This window comes from Anguilla anguilla, chromosome 6 (assembly GCF_013347855.1).
Source record: "Anguilla anguilla isolate fAngAng1 chromosome 6, fAngAng1.pri, whole genome shotgun sequence".
Taxonomy (NCBI): Eukaryota; Metazoa; Chordata; class Actinopteri; order Anguilliformes; family Anguillidae; genus Anguilla; species Anguilla anguilla.
This window is the reverse complement of record NC_049206.1, coordinates 30,296,894-30,320,102: the sequence shown is the minus strand read 5'-3', so window position 1 is coordinate 30,320,102 and position 23,209 is coordinate 30,296,894. Positions and strand designations below refer to the sequence as shown.

Here is a 23,209-nt window from a genome sequence, read left to right as displayed (position 1 = left end):
GTTCTGATTGCTAATTTAACACCCAGCTCCGCTTTATTCTCGAACAGTTTGCTAGCAAAACCAGAAACACCAGCGGTAACATTTGCAAGGCAGTTTCAAAAATATCATACAACAATCATTCACGAGAAAGACTGTTTAGTGTGCACGAGATACATAATTGTACGAGCCACAGCGAATCCCGCAAATTCTTTTTTGCAGTGTAAAGATGTTCATACCGTGGATAAAGAACGTCTGTGGAAATTGATCATCACTAATTCTACCCCAGGTCTGCTACAGCATTTTAACCCAGCTCGGCAGTGTAAAGGCAGCTTAAGTTAGCCTAATGTTAGACAATGAATGAGTGTGTACATAACGTTACTTTTATAACAACCATTTTTTATTCAATAAATAGTAAGTGTTATAGTTGGCGTGGCCCAGGTGCCAACTGACTGACGTCACACAGGCGACACTGTTTGGGTCCGGTTGGATCTCTGGGAAGGGAGGTCCAAAAACACACCTGCAATTACTGCTTTTCGCCATTGGTACCGCCAAATAGAACGAAACAGAAATCTTCGAGATTGTAACTTTAAAGGAGTAACATGGTGGTTTTCACACTTTCTCGGTTTTATGTGCTATTTGCACAAGAGGCATTGAAGAAACAGGATGAGTAAAGTATTAAATATGTCCGCTCTTTATTTTTGGAGAAATATGCGTTTTAAATTTATCGTCCTATTTTCAACCGGTTGAGAATGTTATCGACTTAGTGCGTCACAAGTACAGTAACCACTCCCCTTTCCACGCCCCGTAAAGAAATCTGACTGGACACACCGCCCTGATACAAGTGTGCTGTGAAGTTTAGGTAGCAAACAACAAGGCTGAATCCTTCTGATGTAATTTACATAGAAACTATACGCTCAGATCGCCTAGTTTCACTCACTGTGGCCAAGCGGAATCAATATCGTTTCAGAAAATATATAACTTTAATAGGTTTAATTCAATCTTCTACTGGGACTTTTTCCGTTTATTAAGGGTGTGAAAGAAAATTTCGGTGCCACTGACTATAATCGAATGCTTTTCAGATTTACCGTTCGATTGAGCAAATACCATTCAAAGTACATTTTTATGGATTAGTGCTGTCCGATTGTGCTAGCTACTTCACGTTAACCTTGTACGGCGATCAGTAAAGGCTACCAGCACAGTACCACTTAATTCTTGTCACTTCTATCACCACTCTAATGAACTAAAAAAAAGGCGACAAACTACCTTTTCTGTGAGAAATGTATTGTCGAGCTCACGCGCATACACTGCTGGTGACATTCTAAAGCTCTGTTTTGCCCTCCCTACTGTCAGTCAGATTGCTGTGATAGCTCATTCTAAATCATATTTAGGGACCCATGGATAACTCATGACCCATAGTTTGTGCCGCTGGCTTACAGGCAAGACAATGCAAATATTTGACTAACGTTAGGTTCACTTATTAGAGTCCTTTTAAGGACTATTAGACTATCTCTGGTTATATTAATTTATAGCTCGCTAGCTAACGTTAGCTAGCTATGTAGTTTGCTTTCATAATATAATGTTATCGATAACGTTAGCTAGTTTGCTTTCATAAGGACGTTATAGTGGTGGTTTTATCTTAACTTGGCTAGCTAGCTAGCAAAAATTATTATTGGATATAAGTCAACGTCCTTAGCTATCGATACTTGATATACTAAGTTAGCTAGCTTGTGAAAATTCAGTCTCCCAAGATGAGCATGTATCATGGAGGAAGCTATGGTAACGGGTCATGGTCTGTCAATCATAGCGAGCTGACAGTTCTCATTACCATGCCTAGACAGTTTTAAAGTGAACTTTTAAAGTGGGAAATTTATGCTTAGAAAAATATGTTTTAAAATACATTTAAATGACTGAATAATAAAAAAAATTATGCACATTTGTTTTGTTGTTGCCTAAAGACAACTGGCAAGTGTCACATTCAACTACCATGTCACTCCTTTAAACATTAAGTGTGTTTGAATCCAGCATGATGATTCATCACAAGCAGTAAATAAACATCATATTTGGAAAGAACAACCACAGAACTTGACTGGACTCATCTCACATCATCACCAACCTGGTCCAGCACATAGGTTATGTGCCAGACAAGCAAGGCATGTGCATTACTTACCAGGTGGTAATGTGCTGGTGTTGTATTGTGGAAGGATAAAGAGGAATGCAGTTTTTGCAGTTGCCTGAAAGAATAAAACAGAAACATAGAAACTGATGTTTCAATCCTGATTGCTATTATACAACAAAGGCTACAAAAGAAAGGCACAGAAAAAAAACATTTTTCATGAGCATTTAAAAACATTTAAGCTGACAGCTGACAGGCTTCACACTTTTAATTACTACCATTTTCAAAAGAGAGGAGAGTGCACGGCTATATTTACACCACCTACAGGAGACACAAATTCATACTATGCCTCAACTGAAATCGTATTTTAACGACTGGTATGACATGTACTATAGAAAACTGCTACGATGCTTGAGCGGAGTAGATAAAGTAATGATAATTCATAGGAGGTATTTTTGTAGCAAAACAATAGAATGGATTGTAGAATGGATTCACAAATCTGTAGAATGGACTCACAAATCTTTATTCAAAGTTGAAATACTGAAGATTGGAAAAATGTTGCCTGGCCTAATGAATATCAATTTCTGTTGTGACATGCAGGCGGTAGGGGCAGAATTTGGCGTAAAACAGCATAAATCCATGGATCCATCCGACCTTGTGTCAATGGTGCAGGCTGGTGGTGTGGAAAATGTTTTCTTGGCATACACTAAAGGCGCGTTTCCACCCAAAGTACCCAAAACTTTTAGCCCCAGGAACTACTTTTCAAGGAACTAAAAGGTTCCTTCAGCCCACTGTTGTCTGCGTTTCCACCGCGGTCTAAAGACCCGCGAAGATTAGGCAAATTAGTCCGCTGACATGAAAAAGCAACGTCGTCGTGGGTCCATCTGTCATATGATTTCTTCTGTAACTCCATACTACAACCGTAGTAGTACATTATTTTCCAATAACGGGACGACCCGGAGGGGTTTTACCGTTGTCAAGGAAAACTCTGGTAGTTCGACTTGGACCGTTGTTATGCAACAAACAGGATATAACAGGCCAATATACAGATCGTAACTGTTTTATATATCCTCTCAAACACATTCATAATGTTTTTATGCGAACATTCACTTTCATGTCTTGACATCCAAGGCGACAGAATGCATTCACATTCCACAAATAACTGGTAACAACATTCATAGCAGAAAACATGCACACATCGTAAAAAATTTGCTGTTGAATTGATTCATTCGACTCTCGTCGTCATTTTCATATAATCGCAAAATGACAAGAATAAATAAAATGAAAACTCGGACTTGCGTGAAAATTTTAATTAATATTGCAGTGGTACAGCCACCGTTTGCTTTCATCTTTTAGATTCCTTCAAAGTTACTGCTAGTGAAGCAGTTAAATACTTGAAGTCTGCCCTCCAGATGCGAACCATGCACCATAAGTCCATGTCTAGTCTTCCTGGTCTTTTTGTGGAAGTGAAGAATCACAGAATAAAATTATGGCAGTTTGAAAAAGCAAAAGGGACGATTACTACAATTATCCTGTTATTTCACCCTGACAAAAAGTGTGGAAGGCACTTTTTTCCAGTTTGTTTTTACTGTAGGCTATCCCCAATGTAAATTACGCAGAACTACCGCATACCTCAACTGTGTCAAACTTTTTGAGTCAATTATAACGAGCTAACATATATGATGAAAATATTCAGCAACCGAATTAAACCATGTGAATGTTTTGGTACGTAATATGCTGTCCCAGCACAAATGCTTAATATTTTATAAAACAGACTTAATGCTAAAGCAAGAAAAGAACAGAAGAGCACACGTTATAATCCTCAATCTTAATGTCTCATCTGTTCCAAGACGTTGGCAGGCTATAATCAAAAGTAGGCTACTGCGCCGCATAACATGTTTGAAATAAAGTTATTATGAAAATAATAAATCAGTTTGTGGCTGCAGATTTTAAAAAATGGCAGTTGAAATAAAATGCTGCGAGTACTCGACCAATCAGAAATTTTCAGCGCTTGCGCCCCACCCCCACAGTTCCTGTACTTTTGGAAAGTACTACCCCCCGTGCAGGGACTTTTTGGGGGGTAAAATAATGTCCTCGGAACTTAATTTAGACCCTGGTCCCTGCGGTGGAAACGCACCGAGTTCCTCAAAAGGTTACTAGTTTCTGGGGAAAGTTCCTGCAGTGGAAAAGCGGCTTAAGTTCCTTGATACAACTGAGCATCACTTGAAGAGCACAGCATAGCTATCCATTGCTGCTGACCATGTGCATCTCTTTATGGCCACAATCCTCCTTTTTTCAAATGGATACTTCCAGCATAATAATGTGCCATGACAAAGTATGCATCATCTCAAGCTGTTCTGGAGGCAAATGGCGGTCCTACCCTAGTATATAGATGTATCTAATAAAGTTGATGACTGTAGGTAGCCTGTGGAGGTACATGAAGAGGGGAGTGACATGGCTGAGTCTGGGGAGGTTGTAGATCGGATCAGCTGGAAATTTGCAGTGCTTGGAATAACAGCTGGGTTACGTAGGTGGTGAAGAAGGGGCACATTCTTCAGATATTACACAGGAAGAATCTGCACACCAGACAAACTGCCATGATGTTCTCAGAAAGGGACAGTTTGTCATTAAGTACCTCCAGGAGATTCCTGGAAGATGCAGAGGGTGACACTACGGAGTAATCTAGGGAAGTAGAGAATCAGTAGGGCCAAGTGGAGCTCCAGCTGATAATTTGACATCCAACATGAAGTCTTTTAAGCAGGCTAAGATGTAGGCTATGCCAAGACCAGTGTACTGGATGTGGGACAGGAGAGAAACAATTGCATATCAGCAGCATAGTAATGAAAGGACAGGCTATGGGAGGAGATGACAGGGCCAATAGACTCGGTACAGAAAGAAAAGAGGAGAGGGCCAAGGACTCTGCCCAGTGTGACACTAGGTAGGAGTTCCTGAAGCTGTGAAACTGCACCCCTTCATGCAACCTGGAAGGAGTGACAGTCAAGGTAAGAAGCAAACCAGTTGAGAGCTGTGCTGTACATCACCTAGGTAGACAGGGAAGACAACAGGAGTTGGTAGTGAACAGTATTATATGCTGTAGAGAGGTCAAGGAGACTAGAAACAGGAGAGAGAAACTGCCTTTCCGTTGTGGATGTCCTTGGTGGCTGCAAGCAGGGCAGTCTCAGTTGAGTGGTAAGCCTTTAAGTCAGACTGGTGGGGGTTATTTTGTTACAGAAATGGACAGACTTGAAAAGAGTTGAAACAGCATCCTGAAGAGTTTTAGGAGAAAGGGAAGGACAGAGACAGGCCGTAGTTCTCGATGACAGAGGGGGCGAGGGTGGGTTTTTGAGTAGTGGGTAAAACAAGCCTGTTTGGAGACTGCAGGGACATATTCAGTGGACAGAGAGGAGTTCACCAGAGAGCAGATGAATGAGAGGATGTCAGGAGAGACTAACTAGAGGGGATGCAGGGATGGGATCTACGGAGCAGGCAGTAGCATAGAGAGAGAGCAGGAACTGAGAAAAGAGAAAGCAGAGAGAGAAGGGTGGGGGTAGATGTCAGTAACCAGGGGAATGTCAACGTGGTGGCCAGGGGTGGCACCCGCCCCCACTGAAATCTGATTGGCCACCACGGGTGCTCCCCCCTACTGGATCTGGCACTTGATAGGTTTTTAGGTTGTCAATCATGTCTTTTTAAAACTCTCGACTTCCAGCATGTTAGCCTACTGCAGCCATGTGTGACAGTCTCGTTCAGGCAATGTGCCAGTGAGTGAATCGGAGAAAGCCGCCAAAATCGTGAACCAAGCTGTTCTGACTGGACTGGATCACCAGCACCACATCTGATGGTCTATAGACGGGTCACTTGAACAGACTGGTAACGTTACCTTTGTTAAATCGTCATGTTTGTTTAGTTTGATGAAATAAAACTAGTTAAGTAACAAAAAGAAAGATGATAGCTGAAGTTGATATATCGTTAACATTAGTACCAGACACCTAGACTAGTTAGCTACTGCTAGCTGAAATGGGCTAGCGGTTAACATTAGGTTAGCTGGACAGAAAAACGTTCTAGCATTCTCAGTTGTGTTTTATTCTGTAACGTTAACGTTAAATTAAGCAGCTTGAATGTAATGTCCTTTTAATTAAAATCAGTTAACCTCTTAGCGCAAAGCCCCTAGTGGTCGGCATGCCGGCGTGCCGAGATCACTGAACTCAAACATTCAGTTTTACTGCAACCAAAGTATGGGTTAAAACAGAAACGCATTGTTTTAGTTTCATTAGTAGACGATACACAACAACTATGCTGAATACGGAGATTCGCACTGCCACCATTGTCGCTCTGGTCGTTCATTTAACATGCGCCCCCTCCCCGCAGTCTCATGTACAACTACACCCCCCACCCATGACATAATGGACAACATTGTCTATCTTGGCATTCATAAAAATATTCTTTCACCACTAAAAAATCGTATTCCGTCATAGCAACATAGATAAACCCGACAATAGCCCTAAGATATGCCAATACAGCAGTGAAAACGCTGCTCACAGAATAACGAAATAAACGAGAAAAAGTTTAAAAAAATGATACCATGTCATTCTACAGTCAATATCTGGGACTAAATATTGAATAAATATACAACCTTCCCGTTGGTTTTACGAGTAGAGATGTCTCCTTTGAGACTGAGTGGTCATATATTGTCTTGGACAATCTGTTTGAAATATACGCACATTTGTGATGCCTGGGTACCTTCCAAAATACCTGTGCGTAATACCACACGTGTTGTTTACGGCGTTGTCACCCTTTTTACTACAGTCTGGCTTGATTGACAATTCATTTATTTAGTAGGTGAGAGTATAAGCTTTCCAATGGTGTAGCTATAGCATGTCTAATTTTGCTTTTGGAATAGCGTTTTTAGGTCAACATAACCAAAATTGTTCTTATCATCGCATTCACTTACGCATTCACTCTGTGGTAGCAGAAAAATACGCTGCACCTAACAAAACGTGGTCAACGATTTTTAATAATTTCTTTGAAAATACTATTATTATTAAGGACTTCTGGGCATAGCTAAGCCATATGTTTGCTGATACACCTAGCTGACATCGTTTTCTGGAGCAAAACAGAAGAGAATAGAACAGTATCATTGATTTACTGTCTCTGTCTCCATCTATTGAACATGGATAAGATTTCATCATTGCTATGTAATTATTACTGCTCAAAATACTTCGGTTATATAGGCCTACATTATTTTTGAAATTGAGTGTTGTTAAATAGGTTTGTGGTATTATATAGTGTGGATATATTACACTGCAATGTAAGCGTTAGTAGTGTAATAGTTTTTGTGAAGCATGCAACAGCGATGATGTGAAAGCTGGAACATTGCCAAAACGTGGTGGACGGCTGAAAATTGTTTTCATATCATCCCATCCCCATAGAAGAAAACATATGAGAGTACAGAGTATAGAAATGCACACAAGAGTTAATTATTACACATTTAGGTACTGTACCGCATTGTGTGACAATGTTTGCATTATTTTTTAATCGATAGCAATGTTTCATCTTAAAGTTACAATCTCGAAGATTTCCATTACGTTCTCTTTGGCGGTACCAATGGTGAGAAGCGGTAATTGCAGGTGTGTTTTTGGACCTCACTTCCCAGAGATCCAACCGGATCCAACCAGTGTCGCCTGTGTGACGTCAGTCAGTTGGCACCTGGGCCACGCCAACTATAACACTTACTATTTACTGAATAAAAAATGGTTGTTATAAAAGTAACGTTATATACATACTCATTCATTGTCTAACATTAGGCTGTCTTTACACTGCTGAGCCGAGTTAAAATGCGGTAGCAGACCTGGGGTAGAATTAGTGATGATCAATTTCTACAAACGTTCTTTATCCACCTTTTGCCCACACTGCAGAAAAGAATTTGCGTGATTCGCTGTGGCTCGTGCAATTATGCATCTCGTGCACAATAAACAGTCTTTTTCGTGAATGATTGCTGTGTGATATTTTTCAAACTGCCTTGAAAAATGTTACGCCTGGTTTTTCTGGTTTTGCTAGCTAAACTGTTCGAGGATAAAGCTGAGCTGTGTGTTAAATTAGCAATCAGAACAAGAAGAATAAAACAAAAACAAAGGAGATTTCATCAAAAAAGGGCATCAAGGTTGAAGGAACATATGAGGAAGTGTAATAAAATAATAACAACGCTAATCCATACTGCCGTATTCTTTTATTTAGTTTTCTCCGGCTTGACATCTTTACACAGAAATCAGACAGCTCTGCTCCACCTATACCCCGGCTTTATTCCGATCATTATAATATATTGATGAACTTGATGGCAATGTAAATAACGGTAACGTTAAGGCCAGTTCAGATCAATGATTCGCAACGAGACAAAACAGTTTTAGAATGTTGCAGCGGTGCGAACAGGTTAGTTGCAGAGCATCTGAAGCCGTTGCCTGGGGTCTCAAAAGACCCACCTTGTCAAAAAATTTTAGAACGTTTACAATCAGACGTCTTGGAATTTTGCAAGTTGCATCCAGTCTCTTTGCGAATCATTGATCTGAACTGGACTTTAGTTAGCTACGTTGCAACGTTGCAACAAGGTAGCATTGCATTCGAGAGACGGTTTGTGAGGTCGGTATCGGTCGATAGCGTTAGCTAGCGTTTTTTATAATTGTTAGCTGACATTAGATTGTGTTAATTACATTAGCTAGCTAGCTAACGCAACGTTACCAGATATGAGAGATGGATACTGTGCGCAACGGTGTCTAAACTAATGTTTGCCTTTCTTGACATGGTCCGCTAGCGACCGTTAGCTGTGCAAATGGTTATGCAATTTAGTAACGTTACATTGTCATCAAATGTAATACAAAATGTAGGCTACATCAACAAATAATGACCTCATGTTACACAAAAACTTTTTAGGGTTCCAAAAAACACCCCCCCCCCCCCCCCCTTCTCTGTTATTGTAACGCTAGAAGACACTGGAAAAAACAGCACGCCGCTCACACACAAGTGAGTTGAAGAGTGAGCCTGTTGCGTTAGCTCAGTCTACCCTCTCTGGCGGACCAACCACTGATGGGTGATGGAAAACGCGTCACTAACTATGCGCCAATTGTGATTTGTTTCCGGGAATGTCGCCACAGACATCTAGTTCTTTAATCCTAAATTATTATAATAATAATAATATAAATTAATATAATAGTCTCAATCACCATTCTGTTACCTAATTCGACGATAGATAGTGACTTAACAGACATTAAATCTTCGAGATTATTACTTTAAACCTTCATAAGGGGCTCATTTATATGCTTTAGCCTATAATGGACAAAAAGCATTTTATTCATTTTTGGAGAGATTTTGGATGTTTCTGGACCCCTAGATATTTTAGACCACTGTACTGATGGAAAGCTTGTAATTCCCACTTGAAAATGATGCAACGGTGAGTTTCTTGAGTCAAAACAGTTGATTTGTAGTGAAATATGTGAATATGTTGTGATTTACAGCAATGCACAATTTAGACATTTTGGATAGATTTGGAGATGCTGAGTACACTGCTTATGTTTTGCTTCATAAATCTATAGTAGTTCTACATATCCTCCCTTAGATTTTATGAATTTGTGGTCAAGAAGTTTTTGACCCAGCACATGTATAGTTTAACCTGCTGTATATATGCAATCTCTCAGTATTTCATTGCAAACTAAAAAAGTCCAAATTCATTTTTGATTTTTTTGTCTAGACAATTGCATTTGTGGCACTTTATTTCTTCCAAAATTATGAATATTAACTAATCTGCATTAGTATTGTAAATTGTACAAATGTCTTGCTTCATTTAAGCCATTTTTCAAGACTGTGGTGTTCACATCTGGAGTTAGGCTATAAAGCATTAAATAGGGTACCCCCTAAATGGGCAAGGATTGGCAAGATCTGGTATGTGCGCTAAGGGGTTAACTGTTTTGCATGTGTGAATGCATAACGTTAACGTTACAGAAAATATGACTGATTCTGTAGCAAAATGACGAAAGCTAACGTAGCTAGTCAAATTTATTATTGTTTTCATGTCCACCTCTGTTTGGTTCTGTGCCCCACTTGTGCCCCCACTACTAAATTTGTCTGGACACGCCACTGTCAGTAACCTTCCTGTCAAAGAATGTGGAAAAGTTGTCTGCAGTCAGGGTTGAAGGGGTTGGGTAATGGAGTAACGAGAAAGTAGAGAACACTTCACATGGGTTATGGGATGAGTTTTAGTTTTAGTTTGATAAATGTTGGTCTTAGCAGCTGTGACAGAGGACGAAAATGCAGTAGTAAATGGATAGGTCAGCAGGGTCTCTGTTCGTGCATCATCTTTCTGTTGCACATAAGGTTTTCCCAATAGCACAGATGCTATCAGTCAGCCAGGGACTAGGAGAGGATAGCCTTGCAGGTCTGCTGACAAGGGGACAGAGAGAATCAAGTGCTAACAAGAGAAAGGAGAAGAGCGTGGCTGCAGCAGTATCGGTGGAGAGTTCGGAAAAAGATTCCAGAGAGTGAAGGATTGTAGTAACACCAGAGAAGAAGGTGGAGGGAGAGCAGTTGTGGAGGTTGCAATGCACAGAGACAGGTAAGTAATGTGAATTCTATGGAGGTATTTTTGTAGATCACCAATCTGTAGAATGGATTCACAAATGTGCAATTGGTTTCACAAATCTGTAAAATTAGGGTCTTGTTACCCAGTGCAATCTCCAGGCAACGTTTGTTGGATGCAACTGAATTGCCCTAGGATTGCTTTGTGAAACATCACTGCAATTTACTTGCAACTGGGAGGCAATTTCACTTGCAATCGGTTTCGAGCAGGTCAACTTCATGCAACCGATTTCATGCAATAACCAATCATATAGGCCTACATGAGTCATGAGTACAGATACAGGTTGCATGCACACTGAAGCACCTAGGTTTTAGTCTATAACATTAATTTAACTAATATGGTGTTTCGGGGATTCGTCCTTGTTTTCAAGGAGATCAAAAATTTGGAATGCACATAAAGCTTTGGATTTCCTTGTTGAAAGCAGAGCCAGTGACATAGGACAAAACACAGAGACTAAATTCCCTACAAATAAACCAAAATAAACACCATTAGAATGTATCGGCACAATATTGAACAAGATTACGTAACACATTTTATTCTGATTGGGGATTGACTACAATTTATATTTCTTGCGAATTGCCTCGTGTGATGGTGTTATTGCTTGAAATAACAGAGACAACACATTTCAAGCAACAAAAGTGGCATGGAAATTGCATTGACAAGAGCCTAATGTGAGAATACATTTAAAAAAACAGCTGCAAACTTGCACAACCACAGCAAAGACAAGTAATTACAACCTCTCAAATCTGCCATTGCAACCTCCCAAATGCTACCCTGCATATCATTTGGTGTAAATGTGATTTGTACGCTTGTGTCTCCAACTTTCTTCAATCAGAGCCTAGCGGGAGGAACGACCAACATTTCCCTGAACTACATTGTTCTCCTTGCTTCGATCATAAGTTAATAATAATAATAATAATAATAATATTACCTTATTCATACATTTTAGTTATATAGCGCCTTTCTCAGACCCTAGGTCACTTCACAAAACATAAAACAGGTCAAACGATATACAGAGAAAAAACATAAAAGTAAGAATAAAATAAATAAAATACATGCACTGTCAATAAAATGACATGGAATCATAAAGCACCAAAGACTAAAGAGATAAGAGGCAGAAGTGGGAGTAAATTTGAGAGGATTGTTAAGAGGGGGAATGAGTACAGTATTGCTGGCGTGATAGGTATGCATTTACCTTTATAGGTAGCTATAGGTATGCATTTATGCATTTGATACTACTGCATTTACATGTATGGTGGTAAGGTATTCCAAGGTCTGGGGGCAGTGGCACAAAATTATCTAGCTCCCATGTTGTCACCATCAATACTGAATTTGGTTAATGTCTGCTCAAATTTGGAAAGCTAGCCCACTAGCTAACCAATGTTACATCCATCAACATGGAATGTTAGCGAGCCAGTGAGTTCGGATAATGTAAATAAAAAATGTAGGTTTTGCTAGCTAGCTAATGTCATTACTTGCTAATTCTGTCATGAATGTTAAAGTCAGACTGAAATTGCTTTGCTTATATTTTGTACTACCCTTGGTGGTAAAATAGGCAGTGTCAGCTGTATTATGAAATCATTTACAATTTATATTTTTTTGTTTTGAATTATAGAAACTGGTGTTTTAAAAATAACTGCGCTACCTACTGTGCTTTTCTCCACATTTTTTAAATTGCTGCTTCTTGACGTCAGGAAGCGGTCTCATTTGCATGCAGCCTATCACAGCGTGTATTTGCTTATGATTGACATTGAGGGCTAGGCTGCATTTTCCACTGTCAAGTCTGGCAAACACGGCACCTTGCAACACTGCTATGTTGAAGGATACACTGACTGAAGGATACGGACTCACTACACGCAATCCCGAAGGACACAAATGTAAAAAACAAGTGGGTAGAATTTTATCAGGTTCATTAGTGTCAAACAACACAAGTCTGCATTTTAAACCAGACGACTTTTTGAATTGGGCGCAAAAACAGAGTGGATTTTGCAAAGAACTGCGACTGAACCCTGGAGCAGTCCCCACAATTCGATCAAGCACAGTACGGAGCAGTACGGAGGATAACCACAATAATATATTATAAAATTTTGGATGTATAATTACTGAGTGTATGAATTACCTTCGCCTGGTTTACAAGGAGGATAGCTAACAGCTACATTCACTAACGTTAGCTGGCATAACTGAAAAGCAATCTTAGTATAAACATAATTATCACACAAAATATAAAGCAACAATTCAGGAAAGCTGAATATTATTTATCTAGCTAGCTACGGAGATTTGTTGACTTTGTGCAATATGACAACTCATTTAGCTTTACCTATCTACTGAAATGTAGCCTGTCACCCTATTGTTTTATCTTGATGGCTGTCACAGTCAACATTTTCCCACCATCTGCACTTTTATTTTTTTTCCTGCCATCGTAATTTGAGTTCGCCCGAGTTCATTGTACTAGCCTACTGGGAGGGAATGCTGACTTCAGCTGTCTACTTTTCTGTCATTTTAAAATGTATTTTTAAAATAGCTTTGCAGTTCATTGGTAAACAAAGTGATGTCGCTTGCCAGACCGAGACACGCACCTGTGACGTGGGTTGTCAAACGGAACCAAGACGGGGTTTCAGAACAGTGGGCACTCAGCTCGCAGAACACACACGGTTAAACAGGGAAAGCAAGGGTATGCCTAGCTTTTTTATTACCAACAGCGTACTGTAAGGTAGGGCATTACTGACGTTACTTACAACTGCTTCATTCCTCAGAGAATCAGCAGCATCAACTTGCTAAGTAACAACAAGGTTTAGCCTACATCCTGCCGGTCACTCTAGCTGTAGTCTCAGCCTCAGACGGTCCGCCCACTAGCTGTCACTCAAAACGCAAGGAGTACGCCTTCGACCCTGCCCACACAATATCCGACCTCCATAGTAACATGATAGTAACATTTTTATGATGTCCAAAAGTATTAATTTTTATCATTTAAAAAAAATAATAATTTCAAAACCATTTAAAAACAATTTTGCAATGGTATAGAATATAAATAATGATACAGTATTTCACATTTCAGTCCGGCTTTAAAAGGTCCAGGAAACTGAAATTCTTTCCTGATCATGTGTTGTCTTAATACTTTTTTTATTTTATTCACAAAGGCCAAGAAATATTTTTTAAATGATTCTTGCAAAAAAAAAAAAAAAAAAAAAAAAAAAAAAAACTTGCTTGCTTTCCCCCTTAGACAAACGCCAGGTTTTCAGTGGGCGGTGTTATCTGGGTGCTAGTTACAAAACAAAAACCTTAAGTCCAGTGAAATCTTTTACACATGTAATATGCAAATGACGGTCTTGCCACTTTTGTGCGGGTAAGGCAAGCTAAGTGGAAAATGCCTAAGCATTGCCCCTCCTCTGGATGTGGAGAAAGCAACACCCTTTTTTCTTTTAACAAAAATGGAGAGACCTACAAGAAATGGGTTTTAATTTTGGAGCCCACAGGCACAGCAATATCACAATAACCTGTAATATTTCATTTAGTCTGGTAGTGTAAGGTTACTGCTCTAACTGACTCTAACCTAGCTAGCGATGAGGAATGGTTTACATACGTGTCTTACAAATATGAATGTTAATGAGCGCAGGATACACACCCACCCTGTCCTAGTCCGCTGACCAGGTCACAATAATCCAATATTTTAATTGAATGGTTATAACTGGGTTAAAATCATGAAAGAAATATTAAGTCTATCAATTGTTACCATGTCTGGGGAATATAACCACAATTTGAATGAAGTCGCCTGGACCTTTAACAAGCTTGATTGCTAAATCAAAGCAGATTTAGATGGAATACCCTGTCCTAAATTCTGAATTATTGATCCAGCTAACGCTACAAACTCTTGGTAAATTATTTTGATGCAACATAAATTAAATCATTAAATATTAGCTAGCCATTACAAGTGTTGCACACATTGATGTTGGTACCCATTACATTGACCTCCCTGTACAAATATGACAGAACATGATGGTTCTCCTTGCATTTTTTAAAGTTTTTATTTAAGGAATTGGTTATAGATGACAGGTTCACTTCTTAAAAGTAAAGTAACGGCTGTACAGCATAATCCCGAATCTGCTTTTTTGATTGGTTCGAAGAAAAGGCCCCGACTCCCCCCACGAGATAATAATAATAATAATAATAATAATTATTATTATTATATTATAAATACATAAATAAATAGTGTATTTTTAACAGATCAAATTAAATACTGAAGTGAACCAATAGGCTTCAAACTGGTCAGTGTAGACACCTGGCCACTAAATCTAACCATCTGGAAGATAATGAAGAATTCAAAGACAAACCAAATGATAACGAGCCAAACCCGGATTGTGTTAACAACCGCTTTTATTTTATTGTTTGCAATATATCACAATAAACTCATGGGGATATTATTCTTCATTGCACGCATAGGTATTTCTTAGATAATGTGTTTTAAGGGGCTAAATAATCCCTCTAAATATGAAAAACACCCAATTAAGAAAAATTAACTTACTCCAGGACCGAAATTTGGAATCACTACCGTACTCAATATGACCAAGTTTCCATGCAGATCGATTAGTGAACTGTTAGAAAATAGCTTGAAGGTTAGCTTATATTTTTGCAATATTATTTCCCAAATTAAAATAATGTCCCAAATATCCGGAGGTAAAAAATGGCAAGCCGGCTACTAGCTAGCAGGTCGTCTAAATACCTTTACGTAACGTTAGCAAAGTCAGCGAGTGCAGGTACTCTTTGTAGATAAGCAAGTTAGAATACATTACAATACGAGTGAGACTTAGTCAGATAGCTATGTTACCGCCCCGTTTGAAGTTTTTCACAGAATCTCCATTGTCAATGTAAGTGCCGTGATGGCTTGGCTAAATTACAGCTAGCACTTCTGAACGAACACCTGGCATTAGGGAAATAGTCGGATAGCTAGTCAGCTTTAGATCTGATAAAACACAAGTACAACGAGCGATCACAGTTCGTGACCGTGCTGAGTCGAACCGCTCTACTCTTCATTTCCATTCCAGAAAAAGGGGACCCCAGTCCAGTTAGAGAGACGTGGCACTATCTGAGTACCAGTTCAGTGGAGTTCAAAACTTCGGGCGAGGCGCTCGCTGGTTAACAGCGTATTGTTCGCACATTTAACTGGGTGCACCTTGACTAAAGCCGAAATACTAGCCTTAATCATACACTTAAATAATGCAAAAAAATATCCAATGCAAATAATGTAACGTTAGACTAGCAATCTACGTGGAAGCTATGTCTCCCTGCCTGTCTCTATCGTGGAAAATCGATAGTAAGGCTAATTATCCAACGTTGGCTTAAGAAGATGATGTATAACGATTCCCAACGGCTCAGTACGGCACAAAAACGTTAATATGTTAAACTGGATAAGAAAACTCTGGGTCCGGAATTTCTTGATGTAATGTTAGCTGGCCACCTTAGCAAGTAAACGAATAGCTAACTACGTTTCAAGCTAACTTACTGTAAGTCACATACAAAACGCAGTGATTTAATTGAGCAATCAGGTTAAATTGCTAATCGCGTTATTTTGCTAGAAAGGGAATCCGTTTTAGTCTCAAACTACAATAGTTATCTTATATTGTAAATGTATTGAAGCGGTTTCGTAAGGTAAACTTTGACTGTTTCCACCACTAGTCTTCGGTCTGTAGACCGGTCTAAGACGAACATAGCTGGCTAACTACGTTAGCGCTAAGACCACATAGCTAACCTCCCTGAAAGAACATACATATTTAGAGAAAAAGCAGCAATCAAAAACAATCTCACCTCAAACATGAGTCCAACCAAAATGAATACCACCAAGCAAAATACGATGTCTGCATGATTGTGAATAAAAAATTCCTGGCTGAAAAATGGGTAACTTTTGTTCCTTCTGCGGAAAGCCATTTTTGCGTCTGCTGGCCAGCTGTTGTATTTTGCCGTACCCGAAAGCTTTCTAAGTAGTTTGGTGGTTGCTAGCTACGAAGTTTAGGACTCTAGAAAGTTTTGCATCGTTTCGCGCACGCGCAATGTCGCATTCTCTTAAAGGGAAAATGTTTTATGGGAGAAAATAAATTGGATCTTAAAGGGACATTTTCCTTTCTGTTTTAATTTAGGCTACGTTTAGGATTTTAGCCTTACTCAAAAGAAGCTTCGATGATGTTCATGCTTCCATTCTGTTTTTGAAAAATAATGGGGCAATAGCACATACCTGCAACCTCTACAAATGATACATTTGCGACAAACAAGGAATCATTTTGATTTCTTGATCATGCACGGAGAACACACAGGAACCATTTATATTTTACATTTGCTTTCGTTATGTTTGTCCACTCAGTTTTCCCTTTAGTTTGTCACCTGATTGTCTGTCTGTATGTGTGTGTGTGTGTATATATATATAGACAGGTGACAAATTAAAGGAAAAACTTGAATAAATGAGTGGAGAAACACAATGAATGCAGATGCTTCCATACAGGTGCACTGCATTATACAATTAAGCAATTAACATCCTATCATGGTCTGCGGCGTGTATAAAACTGCTCAGCAGGCCCAGTTGACCTCAATTTTGGATCAATCATGACAAGAGGAACAGATCTAAGTGACTTTGAAAGGGGGTTCATTATTGGGGCACGGATGGAAGGAGCTTCAGTCACAAAGACTGCTGAACTGGCTAGTGTTTTAATAGGAACAATGACTAAAGTGACACCTGCCTTTAGATCTATGAGAAAGGCATCAGTAAATGGGGCCAGAAATTGTGGCCAAAAGCACACATTCAATGACGGTAATGCTTGTGCATTAGTGTGATGTGTAAGGAAAAACAGAAGAGCAACTCTTCCCAGGTGACTGAGAATGTCAATGCAGGACCAGATCAGTCTGTCAGCCAGAACAGTTTGTCAACAATGACATAGAGAAAGATATTATAGTAGGGTTTCAGTGCGTAAACCCCTCATTACAAAGGCAAATGCAGATTTGAGAATTCAGTGGTGAAAAAACCATAGGCACTGGCCTACAGAGATGTGGAAAAAGGTGATGTAATCAGATGAGTCATTCTTCACTGTATTCTCGACAAGTTGGCGAGTGCATGTGTGGCTTACACCAAGAGACAGGTACAGGCCTGAATGCTTGACCCCAACAGTGAGGGGGGTTTGTTGGCTCTGTAATGCTGTGGGAGGCATTTTCCGGGTCCACTTGTCCCTTTAGAGGGAAGTAACTGCAAATCAATATGAAGTTTTTCTGAGTGCTGAGTGATCACCTTTATTCTATGATGAAACATTTTTATCCTGAAGGGAGTGGTCTCTTCCAGAATGTCAATGCCCCCATCCACAGGGCATGAGGGGTCACTGAATGGTTTGAGTATGAAAATGATGTGAACCATATGCTATGGCCTTCACAGTCACCAGATCTCAACCCAGTTGAACACCTATGGGAGATTTTGAACCGATGTGTTAGACAGCGCTCTCCACCACCATCATAAAAACACCAAATGAGGGAATATCTTTTGGAAGAATTGTCCATCCCTCCAGTAAGGTTCCTGAGACTTTTTGAATCAATGCCAAGGCACATTGAAGCTGTTTTGGAGGCTCATGGTGGTCCAACACTTTATGTAGGTTTTTCCTTTATTTTGTCACTCATCTTCATCCATTATCTATACCCCCTTATTCTAGGCATGGTCGCAGGGGGTGCTGGGGCCTATCCCAGCATGCTTTGGGTGAGAGGTAAGAATACATCCTGGACAGGCCCCCAATCTTTCTCAGGGCACACACATTCACTCACCATTCATTCATACACTCATACCTATGGGCAATTTAGAGTCTCCAATTAGCCTACCTGCATGTCTTTGGACAGTGGGAGGAAACCGGAGTACCTGGAGGAAACCCATGTGGACACGGGGAGAACATGCAAACTCCACACAGAAAGGCCCAGGCCGGATTCAAATCAATATGAGTAATCTTTGCTAATGTCATCTGAAAATCTCTGTGATGGGGGTCTGAAGAAGTGCTTGAGAAAATGTGTGGAATACTTGTATACTTTACTAACTCCACACAGAAAGGCCCAAGATGGATTTGAATCCAATACCTTCTTATATATATATATATATATACACACAGACAGGTGACAAATAAAAAGCCATTATTTATTTTAAGGAGAAATGTTCAATTTAGGTTTCAAAGTTTTTTTGTTCTTTCTGTAGTTTGAAATAAAGCCAACATAGTTTTGAACTTGAAACCTAAGTGTAACTTATGTAAAGTCTCTGTCTCTTGTATAGTGTGCTGCCATGTGGATCTCTTTCTTTGTTCTCCCCATAAAATGTTCCCTTGATCTACCAGATTATTACTTTCCCCCTCCTTTCATACAAGGGTGCTCATGAGAAGAGATTAGGGTTTCCTGCTAGGTTGATGTAGTGTTTGTAAGACAGTAGTTGATATTACTAAGCTCCATAGCCATGATTTTTCTTATCAGCGTCATAGAAGTTACTACACGGCTGACTGTGTATGTGGATCAGAGCTTTCCAGCAAACATTTATCATTCAGAATTTCACAACGTTTTTATCAGCTTAACTGTATAACTTTCCAAATATCAGTAGCAATGATAAGATCTAACGAATAGTCTTCAACCTATACGCCGTAATTAGGAATGCTTTTGAACCTCAGAAGATGGTGATATGTGGTGATATCAACCACAAGCCTTCAAACTTGTACATAAATGGTGACCTCTGGGTCAGTGTACTGTAGTTAGATACCAGCACTACATACAAAAAGATTTAAGTGTTATACTTGGTGGTTGAAAAGGGGGCCCTTTTGTCAGATTTCTATGAAACCTGGGAGGGGCCATGCAGGTATTTCAATATTTTACCCACAAATAGGTATACTGGCTAATGCATCAATAATCTAACAAATGGCACAATTCAATAAAATGACAAATCAATAACCTTTCATGTGCATACACTACAATTCAAATCTAAATGAAAAACCAAAATATATATATATTTAACAGAATTCTTAAATATCCACAGTGGTGCAGTGGGTAGCACTGATGCCTCCCAGCAGGAAGGTTGTGGGTTCAAATTCTGTCTTGGGCCTTTCTAGGGAGGGGGGTTGTAAAGTACATATGTTCTCCCTGCGTTCGCGTGGGTTTCCTCCCACAGTGAATGTTGTGTGTGCCCTGTGATAGATTGGCAGCCTGTCCAGGATGTAATCCTGCCTCTTGCTCAATTCATGCTTGGATAGGCTCCAGTGACCCTGACTAGGATAAGTGGGTGTAGATAATGGATGGATGTAAATATCCAATCAAAAAAGGTGAAATGTATTTATTTCACTATTAAAAAATTGGCTTATGACCAATTTATGTCTTAGTGGGGCATACTCCAAACCTATACAGAACGTTTTCAACATAATTAACTACAATTACCACAGTTTTTGGTTAAAAGTTTTTTTTCCAGTGAGTAGTACATGTATTGACACTAAAACCTTTAATAATTATTAATATTAATATTTACAACAGCAGTGCTATTAACAAACATAGTATTCATCCAGCATTAATATACAGAGCAATTGTTATATGGATAATTCACTTGCTTTCTGCCTTCATGTAATACAAACGTGTGTGTGTTTTACAGTGAGAAAACGGCAATGATTTTTGTGAGTCTAAACAAACAGCGTATAACTTGAGAAAAAATTCCACATTTTCACAAGCACTTCTTCAGACCCCCATCACAGAGATTCTCAGATGACATTAGCAAAGATTACATATATTCATAACACATGGATATAAAGATCACATTCTCTTGAAATGGCAACACGGGTAGTATTGCTTTAGAATATGGTTTGTTTTGCAATATGGTAATTTTGGTTGAATTAATTGCAATTTAATTGTAAACTGGCACCATTTTATATAATAATAATTTGGTATGCAGATGGATTAGTAGGAATTGTGTATTTTTACTGATGTATAGAGTATAGGCTAAGAGTCATCCCACGAAAAATGGACCGGACTGTCAAGCCTGTACCTCAGAATCCCTTCATTTTTAATATACATATTTCTTACCTATCAGTAAACTAAAACTGAGGCTAGAGCTCCAGATACAAAATAGTTATTGAAAAAGAAATCAGATCATCCAAAATGGCTTCCTTTTACTGAGGCATCATTTTCAGATGTCTGTAGCTCTGGGAAAAGTAGGGATAAAAATTGCATTCTTTTTGATAAGAATACATGGGTAACCAAAATAAGTTTATTCATACCTTAAAAACAAGTAAGCTATGCAAAATTACGGATATAAACGTATACTGGTGATACATCTTGAACAGAAGAAAATCACCTGTGTGCATATTTTTTCAGCCTCATTCTTTCATCCTCTCATGGAGATATTACATTAACATTAAATTACATTTATTTGGCAGATACTTTTATCCAAAACGACATACAATAAGTAAATACTGAAGGTCATTGGAACAAGTAGAAAACACGGGTCCAATAAGGTACAATTCTGATTATGTAACAGTTATTCACAGCCATGAACAGATTAAGTCCTGTTCACACAGTAAGCATAGGCTAGGTCAGAAAGTTATGGTAAGGCAAACTATGAGGCATGACAACAAGCTACGACATCAAGATAATGATACAAGTGCAATATAAGTACAAGTGTTACATGAAAGAGCTACAGGAACAAATCAGAAGGATAAAAATGATAAGAGTGATTCTAGATTGGGAGTGCCCTCCAGAGTAGTGATAGTTAGTCCAAGTATAGTCTGAAGAGATGCGTCTTCAGACCACGGCAGAAGGTTGGCAATGACTGAGTGGTTCCTAAAGGAACAGGGAGTTCATTCCATGACTGGGGAGCTAGGGTGGAGAAGCTTGGTGGTAGGGATGGGCGAGAACCATTCACTCGGATGGCAGGGAGTGCAAGCCGCTCTGCTGCAGCAGAGCAAAGTGGTCAAGCTGGTGTGTAGAATTGAATCATGTCATGGCAAGCAGGGCCTGTCCTGCTTGTATATTGTATATGTCCATTTAGCATCTGTGTCTGATATTTATATTGGTTGATGTATCTAAATGTCCAATGAGGAGATATATTCTTTGAGGGAAAGAAGAATAATAATAAGAAGAAAAAATGCAAAATCCCCTAAGTATGGGGCTTTATTGTGTGTGTGCTTTATTTATTCAATACACAAAGGCTGCCTTAAGGAAGTATGAAAAAATGTAAACATAAGGCCAAAAATGACCTAAATCCTGGTAGAATTTTGATGGAGAGACCCCTGTGCCTATGTAATTTTATTTTATTTTTTTTCTCTCCAATTTAGTCGTTATACCAATTCCCCATGTGTATCACGGTCCTGGTTGATGCGCTATCCTCTGTTGGTCTGGGGAGGGTGTAGACTACCACATGCCTTTTCCGATACATGTGGAGTCGCCAGCCGCTTCTTTTCACCTAACAGCGAGGAGATTCACTGGGAGAGAGTAAAGTGTGCGGAGGTTCATGCTCCCCCAGATCCCCTCCCTGCTGAACAGGCACCCCGACCAACCAGTAGGAGTCGCTAATGCGACGATCAGGACTCATATTTGTAATCAATTGAAGACATTTATTGAAGGGTATTTTTATATATTTTATTTTCAGCATGTAGAAATTATAGCACTTTTTTTACATAACATTAATATGCCCCAAACATTATGGTGGCCCCCCCATTTCAGGGCACCATAATGTTTGGGAAATATTAATACCATGTAAAGTAGTCAAGTTTAGTACTTTTTTGCATAGCCTTTGCATGTAATGACTGCTTGAAGTCTGTGAACCGTAGACATCACCAGGTGCTGAGTATCCTCTCTGGTGATGCTCTGCTATGCCTGTATTGCAGCTATCATTAGTTCCTGCTTGTTTCAGGGCCTAGTTGCCTTATGTTTTTTCTACAGCAAATGAAACACGTTCAGTTGGATTCAGAACAAATGAATTACTTGGCCAGTCAAGAATTTTCCAGTTTTTGGCTTTGAAAAACTCCTTTGTTGCTTTAGCAGTATGATTGTGATTGTTGTCTTGCTGTCGGATGGAGCGCCGCCCAATGAGTTTGGAGGCATTTGCTTGAACTTGAGCTGAGAAAATCCTTCTGTATCCTTTAGCATTCATTCTACTGCTGCTATCAGCAGTTATACCATCAATGAGGACAAGTGAGCCAGTACCTGCGGCAGCTATACATGCCCCAACCGAAACCCCCCTACGTTTCACAGATGAGGACCGGGGGATTTAGATCCTGGGCAGTCCCTTTTCACCTCACATTTTGCTCTTGCCATCACTCAGACAAACCGGTGAAACTTGGTCTCCACAAGACCTTTTTCTCTCAAATCATTTTACAGAGTAGCAGAAAAAGGGCAAAAACAGAGCAAGAAGAGCAAAAACAGGCCTGAAACCAGGGCCGGATCTAGAAGTGGGCAGGGGTGGACAATGCCCACCCAATTGGTCAACTTCATTCTGCACTCTCTTGACTGTTTTTTTAAGT

General features: G+C 39.5%; 1 protein-coding gene across 1 annotated transcript in view; it reads right to left on the bottom strand.

Annotated features, from left to right (window-relative positions):
• Positions 1–16,755, bottom strand: part of tram2 (translocation associated membrane protein 2) — a 43,031-nt gene extending 26,276 nt beyond the window's left edge. Inside the window, exons 1-2 of the mRNA XM_035422368.1 lie at positions 16,515–16,755; positions 2,147–2,210 (exon numbers count right to left, since the gene is read on the bottom strand). Of these exons, the coding sequence (XP_035278259.1) occupies positions 2,147–2,210; positions 16,515–16,634 (184 nt within the window). The 5' untranslated portion in view covers positions 16,635–16,755. The remainder of the gene's footprint in view (positions 1–2,146; positions 2,211–16,514) is intronic.
• Positions 16,756–23,209: the final 6,454 nt, after the last annotated feature.